This window comes from Natrix helvetica, assembly GCF_964273705.1.
Source record: "Natrix helvetica genome assembly, chromosome: 5".
Taxonomy (NCBI): Eukaryota; Metazoa; Chordata; class Lepidosauria; order Squamata; family Natricidae; genus Natrix; species Natrix helvetica.
The window spans coordinates 12974160-12998861 of NC_138551.1; the positions used below are offsets into that span (position 1 = coordinate 12974160).

The following is a 24702-nucleotide window of genomic DNA, read 5'->3' on the forward strand; positions in this document are numbered from 1 at the left end:
TCGCCAACACTGCCATATACCATTAGAGTATACGAATTGTTGCTAAAGGCGTTTGGAATATTTTGGAACTTATCTCTATCTATCAGTGTAGCACGTATAGATGCTCCACAGAGTCTGCTATGACCAGAGTGGCTTAGAATTTATTAATAATTTATTGAAACTAATAATGATTAAAATTTATTGAAACTAATAATGATTAAATAATCAGACAAGATCAGCTCACCACAAGCTCACATCATCTCCATTCAGACCTCTTATAATCTCCCCTAAATGCTTTTTCGTAAGATAGGGAAGATATGGACTAGGTCACATCCTTATCCATGCCCATGCCAAATGTTGCATTTCCTTCTAACAGTGTTGATAGTAGAGTTTGGACACATTTCCCTTGTACTATAAGCAGAAGTAAAATCATGTTTTATCCCCAGGAATCTTCACATTATCTTATGCTACCTTTTCTCCCTCCCCTTCCCTTATTTCCTTCCTTCCTTCCAGTCAGTACTGACTCCTGGAAACCATTTCAACCAGTTTTCCTAGCAAGATTTCAAAAGTGGTTTGCCACTACCTTCTTTCTAGGACTGGGAGGGAGTGATTGGCCCAAGATCATCTAGCTGGCTTCGTACCTAAGGTATGACTAGAACTCAAGGCCTCCTATCCCAAAGGTGCTTTTTCAGGAGGCAACTGGACTTTCTTGTTTTTTCTTTGAAGATGTTTCGCTTCTCATCCAAGAAGCTTCTTCAGCTCTGACAGGGGAGTGGGGAATGGAAGGATTTATATTCCTTGCAGACAGCTGGTCATTTGCATCCTTTTAGAGGGTCATTGAGGCCCCTTGGAGGTTTATCTGTGTCCTTGGAGGTTATGTGTTCAAAGAAAAAACAAAAAAATCCAGTTGCCTCCTGAAAAAGCACCTTTGGGACAACCATGATCTGGATAACTGAGAATCTCTATAGACTCATGGTCTCCTGGTTTCTATCCTGGTGTCTTAATCACTACCTACATCAAGCTGGCTCTCCTATGCTACCCAGAACATATACCATATTTTTCTGAGTATAAGACGCATCTGGTTTCCCCCTAAAAGTGGGTGAAAATTTAGGTATGTCTTATAGACCGAATACGGGCATTTCTGGCCTCCTGAACTCTCCATGTGTTGCGTTTTCACCCTCCCTGGTCCCCAGAAGCACTCTGCAGGCCAAAAATGAGGACATTTTTGGTGAAAACGGGCCCTTTTTGCAAAAAACAGAATGTGCAGAGCACTGCAGAGTGCTTCTGGGAGCCGGGGAGGGCGAAAACACGATGCACAGAGACCAAAAACTATTTTTTTCTTGTTTTCCTCCTGTAAATTTAGGTGCGGCTTATAATCCGGTGTGTCTTATAGTAAAAAAAAATATGGTAATATAGATGCCATTTTGCAAGCCACAGTACTGTTCCCAACTAGGACAAATATGCATGATGCAGTTAGAAAACCTCAAGGCTGATTTAGAGGAAGATCTGTGTGTGCTTTGTGTGCATTAGGCAACAGTTGCTCTCCAAAGATTTCAGTCAGACCTGGTTGAATTGCATTCGTTGTTTCAGTAGCAGTGAACGTTTTTATGGCTAGCCTGATATCCATCCTTCCTTCCTTACATCTGGATTTAGGATCAGCAATATCAGGCCTAAGTCATAATACATTTCAATTTTGACACCAGTGAAATATGCCATCATATATAAGTTAATACATCCTTAAATGATACATCTTAAATGCATCTATCCTTAACTGATAGACAAATATAAGGAGAGATATACAGCGGTATTAAATCACGTTTTAGTTCCATCTTCCTTTTACTTATACCCTTTGTAATGAAGCAATCATGGATGCTCCTTATAAATACAGATAGAATGACATGAAAAATGTAGGAAATACTATTCCAAGAGTAAGAGCTTGACTCTGTCAAGGACCTCGGAGTACTCATCTCAAACGATCTAAGTGCCAGAGCTCACCGTAACAGCATTGCCAAAAAGCCACTAAGAGTTGTAAACCTAATCCTGCGTAGCTTCTTCTCCGGTAATATTGAACTGCAAACTAGGGCCGTGATGGCAAACCTATGGCACGCGGAGCCATTTTTAAGGGCACGCAAGGCGTTGCCCTGTCAGCTGACCAGCGTGCATGCCAGCTGACTTCAGCCTTCTTTAGAGGCCGTTTTTCGCCCTCCAGAGATTCTTTGAAGCCTCCGGAGGGCGAAAAACCGGCCCTATGGGGAAACTGGAAGTTAGGGAATGGACTTCCGGTTTCCTCGTAAGACCGTTTTTCACCCTCCGGAGCCTTCAGGGAAGCCTCCTGAAGGCCCCTGGAGGGTCTGCAGGTCAAATATCAGCCCTGCAGACAAACCGGAAGTCGCCATTCCTGAACTTCCAGGTTCCCCGTAGGTCTATTTTTCTCCCTCTGGAGCCTTCACGGGCCTTCAAGAGGCTTCCCTGAAGGCTCCGGAGGGCAAAAACCAGTCCTACAGAAAAACCGGAAGTCACTATTCCCGAATTTCTGGTTTCCCCTTAGGTCTGTTTTTCACCCTCTGGAGGCTTCAGGGAAGCTCCTAAGACCTCTGGAGGGCATCCGGGGGGAGGCTGTTTTCGCCCTCCCCAGGCTCCTAGAAAGCCTCTGGAACCTGGAGAGGGCAAAAAAACCGCGCCAAAAGCAGGAGAAGCACTGGTTGCGCATGCATGCGCGTGGGGGGGGGGTGTCACACGTATCGCATTATGGGTGTGGCATGCCCGTGCACGACCCCCCTGTGCTCCCCCTGCTTTTGGCATGTGAGCCAAAAAAGGTTAGCCATCACTGAACTAGGGCATACAAAACATTTGCTACACCAATTCTCGAATACAGCTCATCTGTCTGGAACCCACACTGCATATCAGAAATTAATACAATTGAACGAATCCAGAGATATTTCGTGAGAAGAGTCCTCCACTTCTCTGCTCGCAACAGAACACCTTATGCCACCAGACTTGAAATTCTGGGCTTAGACAACTTAGAACTTCGCTGTCTCTGATCCGACTTAAGCGTAGTACATAAAATTATATGCTACAATGTCCTACCTGTCAATGAATACTTCAGCTTCAACCGCAGCAACAACACACAAGCTCACAATAGATACAAACATATGGTAAATCACTTCAAACTTGATTGCAGAAAGTATGACTTCAGTAACAGAACTGTCAATGCCTGGAATGCTCTACCTGACTCTGTGGTTTCTTCCCCAAACCCCCAAAACTTTAACCTTACACTGTTTGCTGTCGACCTCACCCCATTCTTAAGAGGTCTTTAAGGGGCATGCATTAATATACCAGAGTGCCTACCATCCCTGTCCTAATATTCCCTTGTATTTGTATCCATTTCACATATTCATAATCATGTTTATAATATATCTGTTATCTAATTCATGCTTGACAAAATAAATAAAATAAACAAATAAAAAATGTGAAGGCCTATCATTTATGGAAGAGGTGTCCCTTTATTATTTTATTTATGAACTTTATTCACTGCTGACTGTGCAACAGGTCAGGAACTGCCTGTGTGCGACCTAAAATGGAAGCGGGAAACTTATCGATTTCCACAATATGATGCAGAGCGTATACACACCGTTTTCAAAGAGAATAGCAGGTTTTGCTTTGAAGTCCTGAACATTATTGAAACGGAACCAGGGGAACAGGAAAAGGAAATCAAAGTTCTTAAGGATGAATGTGAATTGAGACTGGCAAAACCCATAATGTTCCAAGGGAAGTACATGTTAAATTTCTTAGGAAGACCACGAGGGATGAGATTCTAGGAGCTCAGGGGGTGGGGGGGAATCACTAAAATATAAAGATAAAGAAATTGCCATTCTTAAGCAAATTCTGAAAAAAATAAGAGATAAGAGGAGGAAGTATTCCTCCTTATCGAAGAAATTATATAAGAAGGGAATTTGGTTTAGATGGTTATTGCCAGAAGGAATGCTGATCTTCTGGGAGGGAAACAGAATTACAATTAACACAGTTGGGGAGGCAGAGGCCTTCATTAAAAAACATAGTGCCCTCCTAGAGGACAAAAATATAAGAAGTAATGAAAAAGGCGACAACACACAAGACATGAAGGAGGGAGGGGCTGCGGCTCCGCCTGGGGACAGGGGAGAGGGAACAATAATGGAAAGACTCAGGTCACAAAGATAAATATATCTGGAATATCATTCTAATTGTTGATATATTAGAAAGTGGCAAAAGAGATGATTGAACACATGGTTGATACAATGTATAATAAGATGCTGTTTCTGCTTATCTTTTATCTTTTTTTTCTGTAAAAAGTTGTGAGAATTGGAGAGATTCCTACCTCTAGCACAATGGAGCTGCCAAAAAATTTTTTTGTATATCCACCTACCCTTTTCCCATAAATTTTAAAAACCAATAAAAATTCTTTAAAACAGAGACTGACAAAACCCAAGAAACAGAAGAAAACAAAACTGATGTCAGAACAAATGGTGGTAAGCCATAGAGTGCAGTACTGCAGGCTACTTCTGCTGATCACTGGCTGCTAGCAGTTCGGCAGATCGAATCTCACCAGGCTCACTCAGCCTTCCATCCTTCCAAGGTGGGTAAAATGAGGACCCAGTTTGTTGGGGGCAATATGCTGACTCTGTAAACTGCTTAGAGAGGGCTGTAAAGCACTGTGAAGTGATATGTAAGTCTAAGTGCTATTGCTATTGCCAAGAAGAGAAGCCAAAGCAAAGAAAGACCAAAAAAAAATCCACAAAGAAATTTACAAAGGATTTCAGAGAGTTGCTAGAGACAAGAAGCTATGTTAGGACAATGAAAATGGAAAAAGACTTGGAAAAACAAAGTATTCCAAAAGATCTTATAATTCAGAAGGAGGAGGAGGAGCTTCCGGCAATGGCGGTCGTCTCTTGAGCTCCGGGAGACACTGCGGAGCGCCAATGGGGTAAAGGGTGCTATTCCCGGCCCTCGTTCCATCTGAGGGTCGAGAGTCGGACTGTTGCACCACCCTGGCTGGCTTTGGACCTATTTTGGTCCGCCAGGGTGGTCGGGGTGGTCGGAGGGAGATCGAGGAAGAGCGGAAGAGGCTGGGCGTGAGAGCCGGCGAGGAATGGCGGCGGCACATCAGCGTCCGGCGTTTTGGCGTCTGGTGCGTGCGCGCTGGCAGAGGGAGAGACAAGTGGAGCGACAGAGCGACAGAGCGGCCGGCAGGGAGGCGAGGTGGAGGCGGCCGGCAAGGAGGCGAGGTGGCCGGCAAGGCCGAAGAAGACCGGAGGGCCATGTGGAGTAGAGACAGCGGCGGCGGCAATGTGAAGACGCCGCTGCCAAGGGCCTTGCCGAGGCTTGGACTTAGACTCTTGCTCATGGGGGACTTCAACTTGCCGTCGACGGGAGCGGCCTCTGAGGCGGCTCGGGAGTTCATGGCTTCCATGACGGCCATGGACCCGACCCAATTAGTTCAGGGCCCCACTCACGAAGGGGGCCACACACTGGACCTCATTTTTGTATCTGAACAGTGGACGAGTGATCTGGGAATAGGGGACTTAGTCATCACGCCCCTGTCATGGTCAGATCACTCATCCCTCCGGCTGGACTTCCCTGGCGCTATCCCCCACCGCGAGGAGGCGGAACCAGACTCTCCAAGCTGGTACCGCCCCAGGCTCCTGATGGAACCAGATAGATTCCAGACGGAGCTTGGGCCAATACCTGTAGCCCTGTCCCGCTCCCGGTCAGAGGACCTAGTGACTGCCTGGAATAGGGCGACGACTGGGGCCTTGGACCGGGTTGCGCCTTTGCGACCTCTCCGGCGGCATCAATCCACCCGGGCTCCTTGGTTCACTGAGGAGCTAAGGGTGATGAAACGCCACAGGAGACGTCTAGAGAGCAGGTGGAGGTCCTCACGCTCCGAATCTGACCGAACACAGGTAAGAGCCTATTTGCGGACTTACCTTGTGGCAATGAGAGCGGCCAAGCGTAGATATTGTGCCGCCCTTATTGCGTCCGCGGATAACCGCCCTGCCGCCCTGTTTCGGGTGACCCGCTCCCTTTTATCGCAGGGGACGCGGGGGGCACCCTTACAGGGAAGAGCAGAGGAGTTTGGGGAATATCTGCAGGACAAAATCGCTCAGATCCGGAGTGGATGGACCTCCGTCAGTGGACCGGACGGGCCGTCAGCAGCGAATCTTGAGAGACCATTCTGGGAGGAGTTTGACACTGTTGCCCCCGAGGATTTGGACAGGTTGTGTGGAAGGCTGCGACCCACTACATGTTCAATGGACCCGTGTCCCTCCTGGCTGGTACTGGCAGCCTGGGAGGTGACACGAGGCTGGCTTCTGGGCCTGGTGAACGCCTCATTGGGTGAGGGATACTTACCAACTGCCTTGAAAGAGGCGGTGGTGAGACCCTTGCTCAAGAGGCCTTCGCTCGACCCAACGGAGCTAGCTAATTATCGTCCAGTCTCCAACCTTCCCTTTTTGGCGAAGGTTGTTGAGAATTTGGTGGCGCAGCAGTTCCCGCGACACCTGGACGAATCCGATTATCTAGACTCACGCCAGTCCGGCTTCCGACCCGGGCACAGCACAGAGACAGCCTTGGTCGCGTTGGTCGATGATCTCTGGAGGGCCAGAGATAGAGGTTGTTCCTCTATCCTGGTCCTATTAGACCTCTCGGCGGCTTTTGATACCATCGACCATGGTATCCTATTGCGCCGGTTGGAGGGGATGGGAGTCGGAGGTACCGTCTTGCGGTGGTTCGGCTCCTACCTCTCCGACCGGAAGCAATGTGTGTTGACAGGGGGGCAGAGGTCGACCCTAAGGCCACTCACTTGTGGGGTGCCACAGGGGTCGGTCCTCTCGCCTCTCCTGTTCAATGCATATGTGAAGCCGCTGGGTGAGATCATCCGTGGCTTTGGGGTTGAGTACCATCTGTACGCTGATGATACTCAGCTGTACATTTCAACCCCAAACCACCCCAACGAGGCTGTCGAAGTGATGTCCCAGTGTTTGGAAGCCGTCGGGGTCTGGATGGGGGACAACAGACTCAAACTCAACCCCTCCAAGACTGAGTGGCTGTGGCTACCGGCACCTCGGTTCAGCCAGCTGATACCATCGCTGGCCATAGGGGGCGAACAACTGTCCCCTGTGGAACGGGCGCGCAATTTGGGCGTCCTCCTTGATGCCCGGCTGTCAATGGATGACCATGTGGCAGCCGTGGCAAGGGGGGCTTTCCACCAGGTTCGCCTGGTGCGCCAATTGCGCCCCCTACTGGACCGGAGTGCCCTATGCACGGTCACTCACGCGCTGGTGACGTCTCGCCTGGACTACTGCAATGCCCTCTACATGGGGCTCCCCTTGGGACGCATCCGGAGACTACAGCTAGTCCAGAACGCAGCCGCGCGGGCCATCATGGGGAGTGCACGATACTCCCGCGTAACACCCCTCCTGCGCGAGCTGCACTGGCTGCCTGTGGCCTTTCGGGTGCGTTTCAAGGTATTGATTACCATCTTTAAAGCGCTCCATGGCATAGGACCTAGTTATCTGCAGGATCGCATCCTACCACACACGTCCCTACGACCAATCCGCTCTCACAGGGAGGGACTCCTCCTGGTGCCGTCCACCAGGCAATGCCAGCGGGCGACACCTAGGAGTAGGTCCTTCTCTGTGATGGGCCCAACCCTCTGGAATGACCTCCCCCCCGACATCAGAACCACCACTGACCTCCGTTCCTTCCGTCAAAAACTAAAGACTCACCTGTTTCAATTAGCTGGCCTGGCACACTCTTAGTCTTACCTCCCGGGGATATATTTTAATTGGGTTTGGGTATTTTAATTGGGATGTTTTAGGGCTTTTATACTATATTTATTTCTTTGTACAGTCTCACCTCCTCCACTCAAATGCTCAAGTATTTAATTGTTTATATATTATTTATATTGTTATTTATGTATTTTATCTGTGTTTCATTGACTGTACACCGCCCCGAGTCCCTTTTTGGGAGAGGGGGCGGTTTATAAATCCAAAGAAATAAATAAAATAAATAAATAAATAAATAAATAACCTAAATTGGCATGCTAAAATAATGCAAAATAGATAGATAGTAGCTGATTCCAAGAAAATCAAATGAAGATGGAATGAATATACTGAAATTATGTACAGTGGAGATATCAGATCCCAATATATATTAGATAATGTCCTCTATTTACAAGAACATCTACTATGGAAAGAAGATGATAGAGCAATATTCCAGGAATTACCTATCCAGAAGGCTATAGGAACTGATGGAAAACAAATGGAAATACAGCAAATAGCAAAAAAGTGTTTAATGTAAGATGGGGCAAGAGAAACTCATGTTTCCAAGATTCTATTATTCTATTCTATAGTAATAAAGAACTTGTGAGGTCCTTGGTGCTATCTGAGTTTGGTTCTTTTCTTGCTGATGTTTCATTACCCAATTAAGTAACATGCTATCACTAGATGTTACCTCTCTGAGCTTGGTTGTGTTCTTGCAGATCATTTCATTCATTGCCAATGGAGATTCTCAGTTGTCCAGGTCATGGTTTGTCTCAAAGGTGCTTTTTTCAAGAAGCAACTGGACTTCCTTTGTTTTTCTTGGAAGGTGTTTCGCTTCTCATCCAAGAGCTGAAGAAGCTTCTTGGATGAGAAGTGAAACATGTTTCAAGAAAACTCAGAAAGTCCAGTTGCCTCTTGAAAAAGCACCTTTGGGATTTCATTCATTGGGTAATGAAACATCTGCAAGTAAACAACCAAACTCAGAGAGCACCCAAGACCTCACAATTCATCTCTGAACTATATTCTTGAAAGAAAGAATATAAAGATTCCAAGAAAGAACATTCTTGGAATCTCCATTGGTTCTGTTTCTTGATCTGCCTTTCCTGAAAGACTAATGGATACCCAGAACAGACCATGGTATTCAAAGTGGGATCTAACCAATCCCAAATAGAGAGGAATCATAGACTGGAGTGGGATGGGGTGGGATGGGATGGGATGGGATGGGATGGAATAGAATAGAATAGAATAGAATAGAACAGAACAGAACAGAACTCTTTATTAGCCAAGTGTGATTGGACAAACAAGGAATTTGTCTTTGGTGCATGTGCTCTCAGTATACATAAAAGAATCATCATTGCCAATGCCCCTATGACCAAGTTCCTCTACATCTACAAAACCAAGGAATACTCTACAATTCAGACCACATATTGATGAAGCGTCCATTACAAAGACAGAGATTTGAAGAGGTCTTGGATGCAGAATGTCTTCAATAGGTATTTATGAACTGCACAACTTGATAATGCCATTCATCAAATTACATTGTCAAATATAAATGCTAAAGTAGCAATTTTTGAAGCAGCCTTCTGAAGTCTTGGATAGAGAATCACTTACCTCTCTCACGTGCCGCTTGATATGCAAGTATACACATTGCCCTGTCTTGCGATAATGCCGTTCTATGTGTTCCCTTCCAAATCCAAGGAAAGTATTCATGCAAATATAAAGGCCTCCTTCGGAATCCTGCAGAGAAGAACAGTAAATTATTAGGGGCACATTTGGGGCACCTGACAGAAATCTTCAGCATGGTGAGGGATATAAATTCCCTTTAAAAAATTGAAGAATTGGAAGATATCTCAAATGTCTTCTAATCTAACTCCCACATAACTGCAGAATCTGATAAACCAGTTTGGACATATGGCTATTCAGCCTCTGCTTTAAAACCCTATAAAGAGGAAAATACTACTGTCAGGGTTCCAAATATCATCCAAAATTAAATCAGAGTCCAAGGCAAAGTATTGCTCAAAGTTCCAATTTATTAAGAGAGCCATGTTGGCACATCTGGGAAAACCCGAATCTGAAAGCGTCCTGGTTTTCCCCACCCAGTTGAAAGTTCAAGATCTTGCCCCCACACCAACAAGTCCATCACATGGCCCAATCTTCCACTGCCATGCTGGCTGTTCCACCCACCCAGTTACGGTCAGGTGCAAAGGTGTAGAGACAAAGGATGACCTTGGATTCTAGAAAGGAATTTTATTTTGACAACATCACCATTCTACTCCTTACTATTCCCCCTCCCAATTCCCCACTAATGAAACAGCATAGTAGAATAGAATATTAGTGTGGCAGGCCAAAGATCCCAAAAGGAACCAGTCGCAGGCCTGACAACTGCTTCATAAGATCATCTAACTGACTGGATGGCAGCTTTACCATTAGGAAGTTCCTCCTAATATCTCCCTTTCCTGTAATTTTAACACTGGTTCTAGTTCGGTCTTCAGGGGAAACAAAGAAGCATGTCCTTGTTGTACATGACAATCCATTTGAAGACTGGTATCAGAGGTGATATTCAGCCAGTTCTGACAGGTTCTGGAGAACCGGTAGTGGAAATTTTGAGAGTGGGGAGGGAATGGGGATTTTGCAGTATCCTTCCCCTGCAACGCCCACAAAGCCATGCCCACAGAACCGGTAGTTTAAAAAATTGAATCCTACCACTGACTGATATAATATCTCCCTTCGGTCTTCACTTCTTTCCTACCTTTAACCCTTCCTAGATGACTTGGTTTCTCATCTCATCACTATTTTGTAGGTCTCTTCTTAAAACCTGCACCTGTCAATGTTGCTGTTTGCTGTGGTGTCTGGAACCGGACACCATATTCCAAATACAGCCTGACCAAGAAAGAATATGTCCTATGATCTTGACCAGGGGTGAAATGTTACCAGTTCGGATCGCTTTGCCCAAACCGGTAGTAAAAGAAAGCTACCGGTTCGCCCGAACCAGTAGTAAGAAAAATGTATTTCCGACGATCAGCTGTGATGCAAAATTTATATTAGCTACAATTTATATTAGGATTTCCGGCTTTCTAAGTAATATAAATCGCATGGCACAGCGGATTCTTCCCCCTCGCTGTTAGCTTACCTATGTAGGCGCGCTTGGTAGCAGGCTCCGCCCACCCACAATCAGAACTCAGTCCGTTATGCAGCGCTAGGGATTTGAACCGCTGAATTGCTGACACTTCTGATTGACAAGCTCAGCGTCTTAGCTACTGAGCGACAGTGTCCGTTACATACATGCATACATACATACATACACCCTTCCACCTACACAGACACACAATCTGTATAGGCAAGGGTCTCCAACTTTTCTTGCACCAGCGGGTAAAGTTCACATTTTGGGAACACGTTGAAATCATTCAAAGGAAATAGAAGCTATGCACAGCTTTCCTGCTCACAAAAGACAGTCAGAGTGGAAACAGCCAACAACAAAAACCCTGTAAAAAGCATTTCCTTGCAAATTTTCCTTGTGACACCCCTCTTCCACATTATGAACCTCAAGTATATTTGCTACAGAATAAGCTCAAACCAGAAACAGTATTTGCACTCTCATTCTTGATATTCGAATTTCTGAAGACTCCCGTTCTGTTTGGGGACAAAGGAGTAGATGAGCTGAAGAATAATGATGCTGCTAGACCAGGGGTCAGCAAACTGCAGCTCTGGAGCTGCATGTGGCTCTTTCCTCCCTCTGCTGCGGGCTCCGTCACCGGTCGGCGCCACAATTTTGAGAGGAACTTCTGGTGGGGGGGGAGAAGCACAGTGCGCCAGGAGAAGACTCTATGGCAAGGGGAGGGTTTTCCAGTTGTCTCCACAATTGATAGGGCTTTCGGTTATGACAGGTAGAGGAAGAAATATGCCGCGCTAGGAGGAGACTCTATGGTGGGGGAACTGAACTTCCGGTCAGCTCCAGAATTGAACAGTGCGCTTCCAGTTAGGACCTTTGTGGCTCCCGGTGTTTTCTCTTCTGTGGGAAACAGGTCCAAATGGCTCGTTGAGTGTTTACGTTTGCTGACCCCTGTGCTAGACAATCTGGTTGAATATTAGATGTGATACATTTTATATGTTTATTGCACAGGATAACACTGTATTATTTTCCTTCTGAGCTGCCTGGAGCCTATGGGATACCATAAATGTAAAATAATAATAGCTCTGAAATAGCGTAAAAGCACTTGTGATAATTAAATAAATGCAAGTGACACATAAATAATTCTGGAATAATTATCCTTTTCCTCTTCCTAAGCAATCTTCTCCTAATGGAATTTTCCAGTAGATAATGTTGCTAAGAAAAACCGATAGAAGACTTAAAGAACATAAAATCATTGCAAGTATTTTGGATTTAGGCTGTCCTTGAATAATCCGGATTTTGGCATGGTTTTTTTTGTATGAATGTTTTGTTTTTGGATTGTACTAGAATATGTTCTTTAAAATTATTGCTTGACTTGAGCATTTGTAACAAAGACAACCACAAACTTCAGAACAATTAATAAAGGAAACCCAAAAGTGCTTTTTCAAGAGGCAACTGGACTTTCGGGTTTTTCTTTGAAGGCGTTTTGCTTCTCATCCAAGAAGCTTCTTCAGCTCTTCCTTTATAAAGGAAAACAGCAAAGTCTGAACAACAGAACTTCCAAACCACTCAAAAGCTGAAAACTGAGAATCTCAAAGCTTGGTGAGGCGGTGCATGTGTCATAAATACATTTTTTTAAAAAACTAACCTGTTCACTATGATGTCTTATCAAAGATCCCATACTGGGGAACAAGCACATTAGAAAGCCTGCATCCAAGGAGCTACAGGTAGTTCTTGATTTACAACCACAATAAAGCCCAAACTTCTTGTAGCCCCATGTAGAGTGCTTTACAGTAATCTAACATGCAAGGTTATTAAAGGATTTAGATCACTGCAGGCAAGTTTTCTCGGGTCCAAGAATGGCTACAGCTGTCAATTTTATACAGCTGTCAAAAATACAGCTATTCCAAGCCAAAAATAGGCACTCTTCGCTATTGCAGTCACCTGGCCATGCTCTCCATCTGCTCTTTGAGAACAACTACAGTTTAATCTAAAAGACCTATTTCTCCGCTTGTTAGTAGTATTCCACGTGATGGGATTCAGTGTCATTTCCTACTCATAATACAGTACTTTACTTTACTTTATTGTCATTGTACGTATATACACAGTATACACATACAACGAAATGCACATAACACCCAGAGGCCAAGCCCAACACACGTACAATAGGAACGAACTTAAAGAAGGGTGCAATTAGGAACACTACAGGAACCCCTCAACTTAGGACCACAATTGAGTCCAAAACTGATGTTGCTAAGCGAGACATCCGTTAAGTGAATTTTGCCCCATTTTACAACCTTTCTTGCCACAGTTGTTAAGTGAGTCGTTGCAGTTGTTAAAGTAGTAACGTGGTTGTTAAGGGAATCTGGCTTCCCTATTGACTTTGCTTGTCACAAGGTCACAAGAATTGTTAACGTGACCCCAGGCTACACTGCAATCGTCATAAATATGAATCAGTGGCCCAACATCCAAATTTTGACCATGTGACCACCATGGGGAGGATGCAATGGTCAGAAGTGTGAAAAGCGTCCATAAGTCCATTTTCTCAGTGCTGTTGTAACTTTGAACGGTCACTAAACGAACTATTGTAAGTCGAGGACTACCTGTATTGAGTTTAGACAGCAACTGAGCTCTTCCTAGAATTGAGGATGTATAGGAAAGTTTCCATCCCAAAGTCAAAACATAAACGGTAGTACTGGCTAAAATATACTATAGCTAACTGGTGTGTATAGGGGCTCAGTGGCTAAGAAGCTGAGCTTCTCGATCAAAAAAGTCGGCAGTTCGGCGGTTCGAATCCCTAGCGCCACATAACAGAGTGAGCTCCTGTTAATTGTCCCAGTTTCTGCCAACCTAGCAGTTCGAAAGCATGTAAAAATGCAAACAGAAAAATAGGAACCGCCTTTGGTGGGAAGTTAACAGCGTTCCATGCACCCTTGGCATTTAGTCATGCTGGCCACATCACCACAGAGACATCTTCGGGCAGTGCTGGCTCTTTGGCTTTGAAAGAGAGAAGAGCACCGCCCCCTAGAGTCGGGAACGACTAGCACGTATGTGTGAGGGGTACCTTTACCTTTAACTGGTCTGTGGGTTGTTCTGTTCTCAAACCAAGGCAATGTGTTTGGTTGATGATTCAGTGCAGAGTGCAACCCCAGACAGTTAGATTGATTTGGTAAACTTTTTACTGTATTCAGCCAACGATGAGTTAGTAGGTTGTGTAATTTGAGCTTTGTTTGCAGAAAAGATAAGGTAAGCACAGTTCAACTGCAACAAATTAAGGAAACCCCAGTAAAGCATTACTCAGGTTTGTAGAGATTCTCATTTCATCCAGGTCATGATTGTCCCAAAGGTGCTTTTTCAAGAGGCAACTGGACTTGCTGGGTTTTCTTTGAAGATGTTTCGCTTCTCATCCAAGAAGCTTCTTCAGCTCTGATAGGATAGCAGGAAATGGAACGATTTATACTCCTTACAGACAGCTGGTCATTTGCATCCTTTAGAGGGTATTGAGGCCACTTGGAGGTTTGTCTGTGTCCCAAGGGTCACCTGAGTAGGTCCTCCAGGTTCCTGTACTCTGCAATCCCCCCCCCTCTGGAAATCCATTCCTATTCTCACACCATTCAAAGGCTGTCCATCCCAAATTGTATAGCTAAAAGTCTGTAGAGATTCTCAGTCATCCAAGTCATGGTTGTCATTACCCAGGTTAATTAAATGGCTAAAATACAATTCCCAACTTCATGCAGAGACTTCCAGGTTAGGAGCCATTGCAAAACATGTTCATCCTAATGCCCATTCTGCCTATATAATAATATAGCCCTTAATCATCACAGATTTTAAGTACCGTATTTTTCGGAGTATAAGATGCACTTTTTTCCCTCAAAAAATCTGGCTGCGTCTTATACACTGAATCCAGCATTTTTTGCCTCCTGAAACCCCACCCCTTCACCAAAATGGCATGCAGAGCCTGTAGAAGGCTTTCAGAGAGCTCCTAGGGACTGGGGAAGGGAGAAATAAGCAAAAAACAGCCTGTTTTTTGCTCAATTTTACTCCCCCTCCCAATCCCCAGGAGCACATAAGCTTCCTAAACGCTATCCATGCCCTTTTTAAAAGAAAAATGGGCCCGTTTTTGCAAATAACGGGTCATTTTTTGCTCATTTTTGTCCCACCCACCCCAGGAGCATTCTACAAGCTCCCTAAGGGCTATTCATGCCTTTTTGGGTGGGGGAAATGGGCCCGTTTTCCCAAAAAACGGGCTGTTTTGGGGAGGTTTGAAGAGTGCAAAAACCTTTTTTTTATTTTCCTCTTCAAAACCTTGCTGCGTCTTATACTCTGGTGCATCTTATACTCTGAAAAATATGGTATTTTGGAATGAACCAGAAGAAACTGCCTTGGCTACGTAAGCTCGCAGTACAGAGGGATGTCCTTCATCCACTCAACCTTAAGCATTTAAATCTATAACATTGTTTTGGGAATATTTTTGGCCTGCCTAATCAGCGCAGCTCCCTATTCAGAGAGACCTGCTGGGTGACACTTGAGATTTGAAGTGTGTGGGTTATAAATATAACTTATCTTCCAGCCAGATGACAATCACCAGGCAGCTGAGTTGGCTTTCAATGCGTACAGAACTTTTCATGGGCGAAATACAAAAACAGCCTTAAAAAGAGGCAACCCGACAGCTAAAAAGCAGAGACTCCTTGAAATATATATTCTCAATTAAGAGGAGTAAAGCAAAGTGTTGAAAGGAAGAAAAGTATTTCCCAACATTTCCCCTATTTCTACTTTCATGTTTGTCAGATTCCTCTGGACTTTAAAAAAAAAAACAATATTTTACAGGAAGTTCTCAACTTATGATGATAATTGAGCCCCAAATTTCTGTTGCTAAGCGAGAAATAAGTTAAGTGGATTTTGCCCCATTTTACAACCTTTCTTGCCCGTTGTTAAGTGAACCACTGAATTCTTTTTGTTAAGTTGTGAAGTAAATCTGGCTTTCCCACTAACTTTGATTGTCAGAAAGTCACAAAAAGGGATCACATGATCCCCAAACAATGCAACCGTCATAAATATGAACCAGATGCCATGCATCCAAATTTTATTGATTACAACGCCAAAGGGATTCTGCAATGGTCATAAGAGTGAAAAATGGCCATCCGTCATTTTTTCAGTGCCATCGTAACTTCGAATGGTCACTAAATGAACTGTTGTAAATCGAGGACTACCTATATATATATATATATATTTAGTGACTTCCTCAACTAAAATGCTGTCTTTCTGCCAGTGCTTCCAAATGAGTTTATAATTTAAAATAATGGCTTGCAATTATTTGCAATAATTTTCTTTTAAAGAGGAGAACATTAAATGGAGAAAAAGAACTCTGAAAGTAGAAGAAAACTGAACATCTCAAATATGAATTTCCTTTCTTTAAATATAATGGAAGACGAGGATGTTAACCTAGCCAGGACAGAAAAGTTTATGCCTTAATAAATGTATTGATTTTAGGTGCAATAAGATTTTTATGCTCTCTTGGCTCCTAAAGGCAGTTCTTTTATGTTCCCAAGAAGGAAATCCAAACATCTTAGGGAAGATTTTTAACATGATGGAGCAGTCAAGGGTCCATAAAAAGCAAACTCTCCAAAATGTATCTAAATATCCCTGTTCCCATCTAGAATATCAACATCATGATTGCAGATCAGCAGCCAAATTGCAGAGATCAGCAACCAAACCAACAATGTGGCAATGGAGTTCCGTTCATGCAACAAAATTTCCTCTCCTCTCCTTTAGCGGCAATCTTAGGTGCCGTTTCTGAGCATTCCCCAAATTTATGATGCAGATTGTAAAGTAAGTAAGGAAATCACTTCCAACCTTGATCACAATGTTGTATTGTGTCTGGAGGCTGTTTAGTTCTAGATGGGAAAAAGCAGATTTAACAGATTAACCGTGTTGGAAGGGACCTTGGAGGTCTTCTAATCCAGCCATCTGGTCAAGCAGGAGACCATATACCATCCTGGACAAATGGCTATCCCATCTCTTCTTAAAAACCTCCAGGGTTGGAACACCCACAACTTCTGGGGACAAGCTGATTAATTGTTCTGTCAGGAAATTTCTACAAAGTTCTAGGTTGGTTCTCTGCTTAATTAGTTTCCATCCGTTGCCTCTTGTCCTGCCTTCGGGTGCTTTGGAGAATAGGTTGACTTCCTCTTCTTTGTGGCAGCCCCTCAAATATTGGAACACTGCTATCATGTCTTTTCATTAAATCAGACCAGCTCATTCCTAACAAAACTGATCATCCTTTTTGATCTTCGGGGCTGGAGATATCACCGTCGTTGATCTTGGAAGAGGCTGCATTTTTTTCCATTTGAGATTGGTGAGCAACTTGGACTCAAAGATATGGCTGAAAAGTAGGTGGCAAAGATGACCAGTAGGGCCTTTGCCCAGGTTCCTTTTGTGCACCACCTGTTGCATCCTTTGATCAAGAGGACCTTCGGAAAATCAGTTATGCCCTTATCATAGTCATCTCACTATTGGATTATTGCAATACACTCCATATGGGACTGCCCTTGTAAGCTATCAGGAAGCTATAGATGGTTCAAAATGCAGCAGCACAAGTAGTTTGCCCTGATAAACTGGGATTAACACCAGACAAACAATCAGGCAAAAAACACTTCAATCAAGAAGCTAGCAAGGAGAAAACCACACCCCCATCAACACTGAAAGGGCAAGCTACTGTGTACGAACAGGGAGCAAACCTCACACTCATTAGTACTGTTGCTGTTACCTGGTTGGGTAGTGAAATGTCTAGCAAGCAAATAACCAAGTTCAGAGCACTAAGGACCCAGAGTTAAACCATTAACTACCTAGTGTATTATCTTCTTTTGAAAAGCGTAGTTAAATCACTAGAGCCAGTTCTGTGTCTTTCCTTCAACTCTACCAAAGATGCAGGCAGATAGCATCACTTTTTCCCAAACAAAAAGTTTCAGTTTCTAAACAATGTGCAACACACATTCCAAATTTTATTTTATTTTATAAATTTTAGTCATAAACCCTTTTTTTGAAAAACAATGCATTGTCAGGGTAACGTTGACATACAAGCTACGTAATAGCAATAATAATGATATGGTAACAATAGTAATAATATAACCAAAAAGCTTTTAGCTAAATTTCTTCTTACATTAAAGTATTATCATTATTTACTTTCTTATTTTCAGTACTAACATTTATGATCTTACTTTTCTCCAATTCCTACCTCTTGCTTCTTTTATTATTATTATTATTTATTAGACTTATAAGCCGCTCCTTCTCCTCGAAGGGACCCATTCATAGAATGTATTCCAAATCATATAATAATCTGTATCTTCTTGATCTTTCATTTTAAAAGTTAATCTAACCATTTCGGCACAGTCAAAAAAAATGGAATTACAGCCTCCTCTGGTAGGGTATTCACGTTTTTCCAATATTTAGCATACTGTATATATTATCCTTGCTGTTGTCAGTATGTGTTCTCTTCATCATAGCCCGCTGGTAGTATACCTAGGAGACATGTTTCTGGTTTCAACTCAATATTCTGTTTGATTATTATTTCCAGCCAGTTTTGTATTTTCTCCCAATATTCTCTTCTTTGCTACATGTCCACCACATGTGGTAATAGGAACCCTGGGTCTGATTGCATTTCCAACACTTAGCTACTGCATTTCCAACAGGACACATTCCAAATTTTAGTAACCAGCTCCCACTAACTGAAATTCCACAAAGGGCACGTGACCACAGATCTTGCAGACATTAATTGCACCCCAAATAATCCTCTACAATGCACATCACTCCTTCACAGATTCCAACCACATCATTCATAATCGTCCAGATTTATGAGAGACAAGACTATGGGGAACAGGAAATCTAAACCATAACCCCATGACAATCACTGAAATAAAACAGCACTGCTACCCATTTCAAAAATCGCTTCCAAAGTTTATTTAGGACTAGTTGAGGGCTTCTGTTGGAACCAGGCATGCTGCAAATACGATAATCCAATCTGGATCAGGATGTCACCTTCCTCGAACTTATTCATAATCATCTTTTTGGTTTCAAACCATGAAACTAAGAGCGAGTATAAATTGTAAGTTTTTAAAAAAAACATTTTTTAAGAAACCATCCAAACTGGAACCTTTCTTCCTGATATGCTAGCCGTCTAAGGTTTTATTTTTTTATTGCAGACCACTAAATCATGTGAAACTCCTCTTAAAATTCTAAATATAAGTGAGCCACAACTTTAAATCATTCGTTTCGTGACGATTCAAAGTTACAACGGTGCTAAAGAAATGACTTACAATCGGTCATTTCATTTCATTTCATTTTATTAGATTTATAAGCCGCTCCCTCTCCCCAAAAGGACTCGGGGCGGCGTACAATCAAGCGGTCATCACGCTTATAATCATCTCTGCATCCCCATGGTCAAAATTTGGGTACTTGGCAACTGGCAGGTATTTATGATCTGGGGTCACATGACTGCTGTTTGCAGTTTTCCCAGCCGAAAAGTTAATGGAAAAGGCAGATTTGCTTAACTGTGTGAATTACTTAATAATCACAATTTCTATTGTTGTCTCCTGGGGTGGTATTAACTTCCCGTATTAAGTTTGCAAATGTGAGCGCACATGCATGCAGTTTTGGCGAAAAAAGGGCCTAAATGGGGGGCCGGAGTGGGTGGGTGGGCGGGGCCACCCACGATTTCCGCTACCAGTTTGGGCGAACCGGTCCAAACTGGTAGAATACCACTTCTGGTTGTCTCCCCTCCCCGACAATCATGTGATATTTCAGACACTCAACAACCAGCCGTTTGCAGGGTCCCACAGTCATATGACCATATTTTGCTGAAAACAAAAAACTTTATTTTTTGTTTTTTTGCAAAATAGACCATAGCAAATCATGGCTTTGCTTAACAACCGTCATGTTTGCTTAATAACGACCACCGGGGGGAGGGGGAGTTGTAAAATTGGGATAGTCATGTGGGTGACCCGAATTACAACTGTCACGACTTATAACCATGATCTGCGTGCTCCAATTACTGTCATATGTCCAGGACTGGTTGTATTCCATTTTTCACCAAATCAACTCGGTTTAATCACAACTTGTGCCAGCAGTGGATGCCAAACTGCCAAAGGATCTGCCTAAACCAGGGGTGTCAAAATCAAGGGCCAGGGGCTGGATCCATCCTGCGGGGTACTTAGATCTGGCCCGTGGGACTGCCCTGGAAACAGCGAAGGACCGGCCCGCAGTGCCTCTGCCAGTGAAAATGGAGTTTGGGAAGGCCACGGGCGGCCCTCCTGAGCTCCATTTTCACTGGCAGAGGATTGCAGGAGGCCGTAGCAGCCGAAAACGGAGCTTGGGAGGCTGTTTTCACTGGCAGAGCGCTCGGGCCGCCATAGGCGCCCCCGACACGAGTGACATTCAGCTGGCCACGCCCACCCCAGCCATGCCCCACCCCAGGCCCGAGGTCAAACACAACCCTGATGCAGCCCTCAATGAAATAGAGTTTGACACCCCTGGCCTAAACCAAAAACGTGACCCAAAAGAAGTGAGAGGAACAATTAAAAATTTGAGTGCCGAAGAAAATGAAAAAGAACAGAGAGAATGCAGAAAATAAAATGAGCAGAAAAGAATTCGGCTCCTGGACCAAATCAAGTACGCCCCATATGGGGCAACTGAAGAGAAACATGGACTGTTCCATCGTTCACCAGCACGTTCTGTTCCCAGAACAGAGTATTCTGTATGTCCCTAATGGAGGACAAGAACTTTATATTCACAGAAGTTGCTTTTTGCAAGTTCTTCCTTGACTTCTTCCATTTCTCTGCTTCCCCCATCTGCCCCCATTTCCTCATCATCATCTACATCGACAGCCAGGCCAGGATGAAATTTCTCAGTTTTGTGGTGTCTGTGTGTTGAATTTCTTCCTCTGCTTTCTCCAAGTGTCTTGGAAAGAAGAGATGCTTGCTTATACTTTAAAGCAGTGCTTCTCAACTTTAAGTCCTGTGGACTTCAACTCCCAGAAGTTGCCAAGGTTGAGAAACACTGCTTTAAAGGAATGAAGAAATGTTATATTTTAACAGATAGTGATAAACTTCTTCATGTTGATTATTCTAGATTAGACTCTTGAGATTATAACCAGTTTGGTCAAATGGTACATAAAGGCGCCAGGCTAGAAACCAGGCGACTATGACTTCTAGTCCCGCTTTAGATATGAAAGCCAGCTGGGTGACTTTGGGCCAATCATAAAGAGATTGAGAGTTCTAGTGCTGCCTTAGGCATAAAAACCAGCTGGATGATTTTGAGCCAACCACTAGGTGACTGTGAGTCCTGCCTTGGGTATAAAAACCAGCTGAATGATATTCAGCCAACCACTAGGTGATTATGAGTTTTAGTCTGGCCTTGGGCATGAAAGCCAGCTGGATGATTTAGGGCCAGTCATTCTCTCTCAACCTTACCTACCTCACAGGGTTGTTGCTGCTGAAAGGCAAATAGGAGGCAGATGTATTAGGTATATTCACTGTCTGGAATTATTTATAAAAACATTAAAGGCAGGATGAAAACCTAATAAATGAGTAATAAATAATAAAGATTCTTGGTGGAGATAAGTTTTCTCCTTCTCTCTTTTCCTTTCTCTTTCTACACCTCCATATAAAGTGAGTGTGTGTGTATATATACTTTTTATGTATGTGTTTGCTCTATAAATGTATAACGTTTGCTTGTATAATATGTTTAACAAAATTATTGGGAAAATAAAGAAAGTGTCTATTAACTATTTGCCCTGCCTGGAATGGCTACGCTTACAATAGCTAAATGGAGAAAAGTTTAAAAATTAGCCAAGTTGATTTGCAACCAATTCCGTTGTATTTATTTTGTACAATGACAATAAAGGCTATACTGATGTTTCAGAAGTCAGATCCTTCTGAGATCCATTTATCCTCATTTCACCACCACCCCCTCCACCGTCAGGAAGCAAACTCTTGTGTGCCTCTATTTTCTCCAACATAACCACACATGTATCAATAATTTCCATTGATTTAATGAGCCGTCCCTCTGCTTCCTTATGCTTTGAGAGAGCTACTAAAAAGATGAAACTTGAGAAGAGGTTTCACAAAAATCATTCCAAATTTGAATATAGGTGACCTTGCAGGAATCTACAAACCTTTCTGAAGAAAAAGCTTTTTAATAAGAGGATGGGCTGCCACAAACCTTCTCCTGCTTAAGAGAAGAGAGTTGGATGGAGAGGTAAAATCAGTGGGAACTTTGGGGTAACCATGTTATTTTGAGCTCAAGCAACTACAAAAGGAGATTTTTGTCTATTTATTACATATATTTCTATGTAATATTCTATTTCTATTTCTCAAGATTCTTCCAACATCATCTTATCTATTTACCTATCTACCTATCTATCTACCTATCTATCTACCTACCTATCTATCTACCTACCTACCTACCTATCTACCTATCTACCTATCTACCTATCCATCCATCCATCCATCCATCCATCTATCCATCCACTCTCCTTCCTTCCTTCCTTCCTTCCTTCCTTCCTTCCTACCTACCTACCTACCCACCCACCCACCCACCTACCTATCTACCCATCTACCTACCTATTTATCTACCTACTGTACCTACCTACCTACCTACCTACCTACCTACCTACCTACCTACCTATCTATCCAGTCATTCATTCAATTTTCTATAATCTCCAAACTCAACCAAATGATACTGGACAGCTTACGATTCCAATAAATTAATCTTCAATTAAACTGCAATCAGCAGAAATTCAGTCACATACAACAACCTCAGGTCCATTAATACAGCAACAAGAAAACATAAAACTTACAGGCGGCCTATTAAAACAAAATCTAGTTATATATAACACCACAAAATGGCAAAATGGCAGTCGCGCTACAATTCCCTCCCTTTTCTACTTGCATCACCAAATCAGGCACGTATGCAGAGTTGGGGGTCACATACTGTAACAACCGGTTCACAAAGAACCGAAAATGTGAGCGAGCGCACCTTCCTCACATGCGTGCGGCATCAAAAAAAGTGATTATATAGGACGTGTTAGCGCTGGGTGGGTGGGCGGGCCTAGCAGCTGGTCGGAATTACCGATTCGCCCGAACCGGTTTGAACTGGCAGCAGCGTATGATAAGGGTGGAATTCACATTCCAACCTTGGGACACACATTTCATCCCAAGTCTCACTCCTTGCCTGGGATAAAAACTGGACTTAATCCAATCATTTCTCCAAAGTCTGTTCAAATGGAACCATCCTGAGAGCCCTTCCAAAATCCCAACAAGTGAATCTCTGGGGATAAGGGATGCCAAAGCATTTGGACCAACACAACAGAAGACGGTATCTAAAAGCTCAGGTCCCCGCACGTTTCTCTCAGGGATAGGACCAGTGGTGGGTTCCGGGCTGTACGGCTCGGTATGGGCGTACCAGTAGTAGCCGGGAGCAGCGGCCACTGTACTGCCCGCCCATATTCTATGGCTGCACGACCACCGCTGAGCAGCTGGGTGTCGCAGGGCGGTGGTATGCCCAGGCGTGCACAGCATGCGTGCTTGACTAGGATGCCCGGCCCCATGCACAGTGTACCGGTTGCAACGGGATCCGGAACCCACCACTGGATAGGACCCTTAACAGGGTGCCTTTGGAACTGTCTCATGTTGGGGGTTGATAAATTAATATTAGTTTAATAGAAAGAAGGACTAGGGGAGACACGATAGCAGTGTCTCAATATCTCAGGGGCCGCCACAAAGAAGAGGGAGTCAAACTATTCTCCAAGGCACCTGAGGGTAGAACAAGAAGCAATGGGTGGAAACTAATCAAGGAGAGATGCAACTTAGAACTGAGGAGTAATTTCCTGACAGTGAGAACAATGAATCAGTGGAACAGAAATTGCCTCCAGAAGTTGTGAATGCCCCAACACTGGAAGTCTTTAAGAAGATGTTGGATAGCCATTTGTCTGGAACGGTATAGGGTTTCCTGCCTAGGCAGGGGGTTGGACTAGAAGACCTCCAAGGTCCCTTCCAACTCTGCTATTGTATTGTATTGTATTGTATTGTATTGTATTGTATTGTATATCAGATCTCTTCCCTCCCCCCCTCACCCCGCTGATCCTATTCCTCCCTCCCTGTCTTTTAGCTGCTGTATTTTGTAGTATTTTAATCATATAGTTTTATCTTTTTAATATCGTAAACCTACCCAAAGTTACCCTGTAGTAAGGTGGGAAACCAGCGGTGAAATGCTACCGGTTCGAAGCGACTCGCCGGAACTGGTAGTAAAAACGCTGCTGGCTTACCCGAGCTGGTAGTACAAAAAAATGCTACCGGTTCAGGCGAATCGGTATTTCCGACGATTAGCTGTGATGTGCAATTTATATTAGCTACAAAGTAGGATTTCCTGCTTTCTAGCTAATCTAAACTGCGTTGCACAGCGGATTCCCACCCCCCCCCTTTGCTGTTTGCTTACCTTTGCGTGCTGGGTAGTAGGCTCCGCCCACCTGCCCGGATGGCATCACATCCCATTTTGACCCTCTGTGCACGCGCTGAAGGTCCTGCGCATGCATGGAGGTGGTGGGTGCGAGCGAACGCTCACATTGCTACTGAACCGGTAGCAAAGGTACGTTGATTTCACCCCTGTGGGCAACTATTAAATTTAATATACAAATAAATAATAAGTTGCCCTAGGACAGGGGTCAGCAAACTGCGGCTCTGGAGCCGTATGCGGCTCTTTCATCCTTCTGCTGTGGCTCCCTGTTGCCAGTCGGCACCACAATTTTGAGAGGAGCTTCCGGTT

The 24702-nt window shown here is 43.9% G+C and overlaps 1 protein-coding gene across 5 annotated transcripts in view; it reads right to left on the reverse strand.

The window, feature by feature from the left end:
- The window catches only part of USP13 (ubiquitin specific peptidase 13), a 120449-nt gene that overhangs the window by 91224 nt on the left and 4523 nt on the right, over positions 1–24702 (reverse strand). For all 5 annotated transcript variants that reach the window (XM_081954213.1, XM_081954214.1, XM_081954215.1 and 2 more), the window contains exon 2: positions 9390–9515. In XM_081954213.1, coding sequence (XP_081810339.1) covers positions 9390–9515 — 126 coding nt within the window. The remainder of the gene's footprint in view (positions 1–9389; positions 9516–24702) is intronic.